This window comes from Lactuca serriola, chromosome 8 (genome assembly GCF_051521515.1).
Source record: "Lactuca serriola cultivar US96UC23 chromosome 8, Lser_US96UC23_V15, whole genome shotgun sequence".
Taxonomy (NCBI): Eukaryota; Viridiplantae; Streptophyta; class Magnoliopsida; order Asterales; family Asteraceae; genus Lactuca; species Lactuca serriola.
Genome location: NC_136415.1, coordinates 45,217,205 through 45,224,196, shown reverse-complemented (window position 1 = coordinate 45,224,196; position 6,992 = coordinate 45,217,205). Strand labels below are relative to the sequence as shown.

Genomic DNA, 6,992 nt, shown 5'->3' with positions numbered 1-6,992 from the left:
ATTTAGATATACTGAAATTCATTGGTGTTTGATGGTGCACGGATTAGAAAGAATACTCTTTTTGATAATATTGTTTTACAATCTTTTTCTTGGTTGAATAATCATGCTTCCAACTCTAGTGTAGTTTGGAAGGCCTTGCTTATGTGCCCATTGTAATTGATTTGATGTTTAGTTCTAACAAATTGTTAGAACTTGTGAATCTACTCTAATAAATGAAGGTTTTTTTTTTGCCAAGTGTCATTTTTTCTTTCATTTGAACACATGGCATTTTCTAAAATTTTTAAATTTTCTATTTTCCACTTGTCATTTTTTATTGTATTTTTCATTTTATTAAATTAAAATTCCACATTTAATATGTTAGGTAATATATATGTAAGGTATTTATTAAAAATGATTTATATATGTAATTATTCAATACATTAAAGCCTCATTAATTTTAATAATTCAAAAATTTTCTCATTTTTTATATAAATTCAAACTTTTCAAATTGTTAAAATTTCATATATTTTTTTTTTAAATAAACTCATGTAATACATGGGTCTCACACCTAGTATATAAATATATAGTTGTTAAAAAACCATTAGAAATAATTGCTTAGTATTCTTCTCACATAAAGCTTAAGTCTAAGAACGAGGAACCGGAGAGGAGGAATATGTGTGAAGATTAGCCTTTGGATTGACATTCCATAAAGAGATCTAGTCAATATAGAGTGAGTAGATGTGGTAACATGAGGCTAGTTTTGAGAGGTAGAGGTAGTTGGTGAAGACGGCGTTGTGGCGGAAGAGGGTAGGGCTGCCAGGATGAAGGTGGGCAGCAACGGCGAGATGGAGAAAACCAACATGGAATCTGTCGGCGGTGTTGGGACTTGGGAAGCATGAGAGGGAGGAATGAAGCGAGTAGCAGAAGCCACAGGAGTAGTGTACGGAGTTGACTAAAGGTATATGGAAGAGTATAGTTTGGGAGAGGAATTGTGGGCAAAAGCAGTAGCCAAAAGATGCTCTTGATGAGCCAGATTCAACAACCACAAATAATGTCCCTTTTCCATCAAACTTTGAGGTCAATTACATCTACAAACTAGCATTCTATATAACACTCGGATCTTGACCGTGTGTCTTGAAAAATTAGAGGAGGGCTACTTTGAATATCATATACAATTAAATAAACATTTAAACTTACAAAACCAAATTATAAAGAAAAAATAACATCAATACAATGTAAATGAATAGTAAAACACCAAATTTAGTGTTTTATCGAAAATGATCCAACACCAAAAAGGTATAAAAATTGAGTTTTGGTGTTTGGTTGAAGATGACATCAGACAGAAGCACCATCCACCGGTTTATCTACTCCACCTTCCCACTCTACTTTCTACAAAACAATCTTCTATGGTTGTTCCTTATAAAAAACTCATCATGTCCAAACACATTCCATTCCCTGAATGAACATTTCTTTGCTCAATGAGATTCCATTCCCCCCAAGGATTACTTGATTACATCAAGGATTGAAGATATTTGAGCCACCCATGTTAATAGCTGTTACTATTGTCATGATTGTGATCACACCAAGCCATAATAAGGCTGATCCTGCTAGCAATTCTATAGTTAGTCAAACCGAAACACGTGTCAATAAATTAGAGCAAGTGAAATGTAATCAATACCTCCGGAATCAGTGTCGGAATTGGGTGAAGAAACTAAGTCAGGAATCACCGAATCCGACGTATCAATGGAAGATTTACTCATTGCTGTTTCGGAAGCCACGATTCCTTGAAACTCTTCACTCACAATCAAGGCTGCTAAAACATCAATGAGTGATTCTCTTTCTGTCCCACGAGGGGAAGGATTGTATGTAGTGCCAGTTGACTCTAATTCCTGGAACTCATCGTCTGATCCATTGATCTTTTCATCTTCTTCATCTTCAACATAAGCTTTATACGTGAGTCTCAGTAGAATCTCACCAGCAGATCCCTTGTTCAACAGCCCCCAGCCTCCTTGGAGAGTCACAATTCTGTCTGTTGGAACTGTATCTTTTAACAATCCCAAGTCAACCTGAAAAAATGATTCCATTTTTAGGTAAAAATAAAAGAAACATGTGATTGTTTGAGTAAAAGATTTAAAGATTTACCTCGCCTGAACCAACTGTCAAATGTATAAATCCAAAAGAATCCTTCACTTGAATTGTTAGTTTCTCTTTTCTTGGATTTGTAACTAGCATACTGAAATCCTGTCATAAAAAAGAAAGAATTAACTTTTGTCTCATTGACATCTGTCTTTGTCTTGGTCCCAATTCAATGCATGCAGTTGTCAGTACAGTGCAACCTGTTCTGTCATGTCATGTCATATCAAGCTCACCTGGTTCCATATAGGCTGGCCAGGGGGGCCAATCACAGTTGTCCTACTATTCTTTTTACTGTGTATCACTTGATCTCCAAGTCTTAACTCAACATACGGATCCGTTTTTCCTAAATAAGAAAGTATGGGTCAGAATGTAAAATTATAATAAAGGGTAAAGTCGGAAATTCACATAACATAAAATACTCACCATAAAAGACGTAAGAGAGCTTCCGGGCATCAACAAGAGTGACTGAAAGTTCACCTGAAAAATCTTTGTTTCCTTCTTGCATTTCACCCGACTTGAAATCGTTTTGTAATGGGCCCACTGCTTTCCCCTTTTGAAAGTCTAACACAATCTTCTTAGGACGCACAAATAGTAGAGGCAAATCTTCTGTTAATAGCTTTTTCAAAAACCTAAAAATTTTTCCAAGATACATCCAAATTAGATATCGACATAGCCTTATTATAAAATGTTATACAAAATAATGATTGTAAGCAGAAGGACACTTACATTGAAAGTACAGGGATAGCTGGTGTTACATCAATACATGCAAGAATAGAAAAAAGTACAAAAAATATGTTAGTAATATATCTTAAAACAAACATAGGTGTGATTAAGAAGTAATAAAAATGGCATACCCATAAGATTAAACAGCCGAAATGGTGACAATTCAAACTTTATTTTGGGAAGTGACACAAAAGCCCATGAAACAGCTCCAACCCAAGGCTCAGTTGGAATTAATCGCAATTTAACCCAAAGTTCACCATCAATGTCAAAATCTCTTATGCCAACAGGAACTTTAATTGGAATAATCCCAAATTTTAGTGTCAACATTAGAAGCATTCGAGCACCACCAGTGTAACGAAGACCTATTTGATACCTTCAAAAAGTAAAACAAGGTTTTGAATATAAAAACTTTAGCTTTATTAGGGGCAACCATGGAAGTGAGAATAGAATAACTTACTGTAGATCATTGTTGCTGCGTGAAGTTCTGCGTTCAACGTTTCTAACTACAAAAGGCTCGTTCCCAAGAGAAAACTGTTTGATTTCAACTCTTTTCACATAATCGGGTTTTTTTAGGTCGTCAATAACGGGTTGAAGTAAACCGATTACCCAATTTTCGAGTCCACCTCTGTAAACCTTCCATAGCTTGCTTAACACCATGTTTACCCACTCGACTGATTCCTTCCTCTGTAAATCCTTCTCGAGAAACAGTGAAAAACTTGTAGGAACTTGTGGCCATGTCGCCGGATTCCCGACTTCATCGTTGTTCTTTCGTTTTCTTGATGTCCAAAGCTTATCGAAGAGAATCCCAAAAACAAAAAAGAAGAGAAATAGTCCACCGATGTTTCGATTGAGAGGAGGAAAAGGGAGAGGGTGTATGAGTCCCAGTTGAGATCTTAGTTTACCTACAATGGGGTCTTCTGTAAATCCAGTGAAGTCGTTGGAATAACTCGACTGAACGGAATCGTGAGACGAAGATTCACCAGCTTTATTTAATTCATTTGAAATTTGATTTTCTGCGAAACTTTTCAAAGTTTGATTCTTTCCATCGATGGGAACCATACAAGCCCAAACCAGTCCCGTTTTTCTTCTCCTTGAAACTTTTGTTCTACAAATGGAGGTCTTGATTTTTGTTCTTGTTCTCGTACTCGAACTCAATTGGATTGTATTCTGACATGGGCAAATGGGTGATGATGACATCCATAAAATCTTGGAAAAATCAAAGCTTGCAGATGATGATTGAGAAATCATTTGAATGTGATAGGAAACTTGACACACATAGAAATCGAAATCGAAATAGAATCAATAAAATCAAACGGATTTAGGAACCCTAAGTGAAGAACAATAGTTGATTTGGTCAATCAAGTTTCGAATTCCGATGTGGGTATTGCAGAAAGTTGAGGAACACATAACCTGGATTGGATAGTTGTGGGAGCAAACGAATGGGATTGAACTTGTGAGCAGTAGCAATTTCCATTGTAAATTGATCTGATTTTGTTGCCAAGAAAGCTGGAGGAAAGAAAGAGAAAACGCGAAGTCGGTCCACAGATATTCAAGAAGTTGACAAATTGTGTGATTTACTTAATAGTTTCACAAATCATGAACCACTCAAGAAAATCGTGGCAAAATAGGAAGATGGGGGAAGTGGGAAGGAGGTGCACAATATACACGTGGTGCGAAATGACGCGGGCTACATTGGTACCGAAGTTTGACCCGATTCCATGGTGATTCTTCCGCCCCATATTCTTGTTGAGTTCGCTGTTGACTGTTGGCCAATATTTGCGTTTCAAATCGTGGATTTTGGGGAATATTTGTACAGAAATAATCGAATTTTTAAGTATTAGACAAAAGTAATCAGGATGATTATTGGAAATAAATAAATAAAATTATAAATCGAAATTTTCAGTATAGATCCGAAATAATATTTGTTCATTTGTGTCCAACATTGGGGAAAAAAGATTCTTTCGATCTCTACCTCCAAAATATTTAGAATCATTGGTTTTTCAACTAAGTTGCATTTTTTGTGCCCTTAAGGTTCTTTAAATCTTACAAGATTTTAGTTGAGTAACATTTTAGATTTTAAAATACCGAAAATATTATTCGGGTTTATTAATGGAAAATATTAGAATATTAGAAGATAATATTTCACAAGATTCTTATTTATCTCTTTCCTTGGAAGCAGTGGATATTTTCTCCTTTATTTTTGCTTGTAATCATCTATATAATAAAGGATATTCCTCTATCCCATTCAAGGGTGGAGATTATTAATTTCTACCGGGTTCATACTTTGAAATGTTAATCTTTAACATTGATTTTCAGATATAAAAACGTTACATATGTTTTCTCTTTTTGTTATACTTTGAACCATACTTTGAAATGTAATAACTCAACATGTGAATCTTTCAGCTACTTGAGATCACTATCATTTTCAACTTTCAGTTTAAACAGAGGGTTGAAGCCCATCATCATTTCCTTCCTTCAGCTCTCTGCTTTAAATTACTTATACAACTTGCTTTAGTACTTGTACATTTTGCTAGAACGGGAGGAATAAGAAAGGTAGTTGACCTGATGTGGCGCTGATGTGGAAGAGAAATGATGTTGGGGATGGGAATGATGGGAAATGAACCCTTTAAAGAGTTTAAATTAAACTTTTTTGACCTTAACTTCCGGTGCTCTCAAAAAACCTCTACAGCCTTCTCCTTATACCCATGATGACATAAATCACGTATAATAACAATGTATGTCACAGTATTCCTTTCAACACCTTTATCTTTCATTTCTTTAAACAAACAAACAGCTTCATGTAAGTTGTTCAAATGACAATGCTTATCTATCATTACATTGTAGCAATTAACATTAAAAGATAAACGACTCTTCTTCATTTCTTGTGTGCTACTCATCACATCCTCCCTTCTTCTCGCCCCATGAAGCAAAACTGTATATGTGTATATATTGTTGGTGATTTTAGTGTCGTCGTGTTATTTTAAGTAACCGGAACTAACATGTGAGCTAAGGGGCTTCATGATTTGTACTTAAATACATGTATGGGGGTTGTGTGGAGTGCACGCATGTATAAGATCAAGTCAGAAGCCGGTTCGACGACTAATCGGGGGTCCAGGGGCAACGCCCCCAGGTCCGGGGTTTCCAAAGGGGCAACGCCCCTTTGGCGGGGTCTAGGGGCAGCGCCTCTAGCGGGGTCCAAGGGGCAGAGCCCCTAGCTGGGGTGATTATGGTAAAACTAACGAAACGCGTTAGTTTTTGGTAACCCTAATCTGGATTAATATTACTTGCTTCCAAAGCAACTAATGATGGCCCAACCCTAATCGTTTTTAGTATATAAACAACTCTTTCTTTCCAGAAGGGGGTCCTTTTTTCAGCTCTCGTTTTTTCATCACACATTCACAGAACCCTTTAGCATATTGGCTTACGTTTTCTGTGCCTAGAAACGTAAGTGTTCGCTTGGATTATCCTAGGCTGAATTTCTTGTAACTCAGGCATAAGGTAGTTATCAGTTCGGAAAGTGATATCAGGATCCAAGTTGGTATCCAAATCTCCACCACAAACCCTAATATTCCCAAGATTCAAACTGATACTTTCTGTTTCTGGAGATGGGTGACTCAATCCGCGAGATGACCACTAAGTTTGCCAAGTTGGAGAAGTTTGAAGGCGTCGATTTCAGGCGCTGGAAGAAAAAGATGCACTTCATGCTGACCACTCTGAAAGCAGCATACGTGTGCTGACTACTCCAAGGCATATAGGTTTTATGTAATAGAACCTAATGATTCGGTTTCCATTAACACTGTTATCGAATCGCGGGACACAATTTTTGATGAGATGAGGTTTTCATCGATTCAAAGGCCTAAGGATCTGAATTTTGATGCTAATAAAGAGCAAAATTCAGAAATTCAAGATGGTGGTATCGTGCAAAAACCACAAGATATTCGTAGAAGCAAAAGAGGTCAAGTTGCGAAAAATTTCGGATCCGACTTCCAATTGTACTTGGTGGAAGGTTCAAGGGATGAAATTAATCTTGAATACTCATATTGCTATAGTATTGAAGATGATCCTAAGACTTATTGTCACACCCCAAAACCGGAACGGCGGAAACGTTTTGGGGTGGATAACGTCATGTCAAGTATCACAACATATGCAGTATA

The 6,992-nt window shown here is 36.6% G+C and overlaps 1 protein-coding gene across 2 annotated transcripts; it reads right to left on the bottom strand.

The window, feature by feature from the left end:
- Positions 1-1,133: 1,133 nt before the first annotated feature.
- On the bottom strand, positions 1,134-4,477 carry LOC145066184 (calcium-dependent lipid-binding protein-like). 2 transcript variants are annotated; one of them, XM_079013392.1, is made up of 8 exons: positions 3,296-4,477; positions 2,970-3,211; positions 2,842-2,860; positions 2,539-2,744; positions 2,349-2,458; positions 2,122-2,220; positions 1,658-2,045; positions 1,134-1,586 (listed from the first exon to the last, which is right to left on the bottom strand). In XM_079013392.1, exons 1-8 carry the CDS (start codon positions 4,084-4,086, stop codon positions 1,495-1,497), a joined length of 1,947 nt encoding a protein of 648 aa, XP_078869518.1. In that variant the 5' UTR covers positions 4,087-4,477; the 3' UTR covers positions 1,134-1,494. The 2 variants fall into 2 exon arrangements, with proteins under 2 accessions (XP_078869518.1, XP_078869519.1); XM_079013393.1 differs by having other exon boundaries at positions 1,134-1,583; positions 3,296-4,475.
- Between the last annotated feature and the right edge of the window lie 2,515 nt (positions 4,478-6,992).

Excerpts from the sequence above, each read along its gene's own strand:
- LOC145066184 (XM_079013392.1), bottom strand. The coding sequence starts at position 4,086 with ATGATTTCTCAATCATCATCTGCAAGCTTTGATTTTTCCAAGATTTTA. Across the intron at positions 2,459-2,538 it reads GCTCTCTTACGTCTTTTATG|GAAAAACGGATCCGTATGTT; the intron begins GTGAGTATTTTA and ends TTTCTTATTTAG. Across the intron at positions 1,587-1,657 it reads TTCCGACACTGATTCCGGAG|CAGGATCAGCCTTATTATGG; the intron begins GTATTGATTACA and ends TAGAATTGCTAG.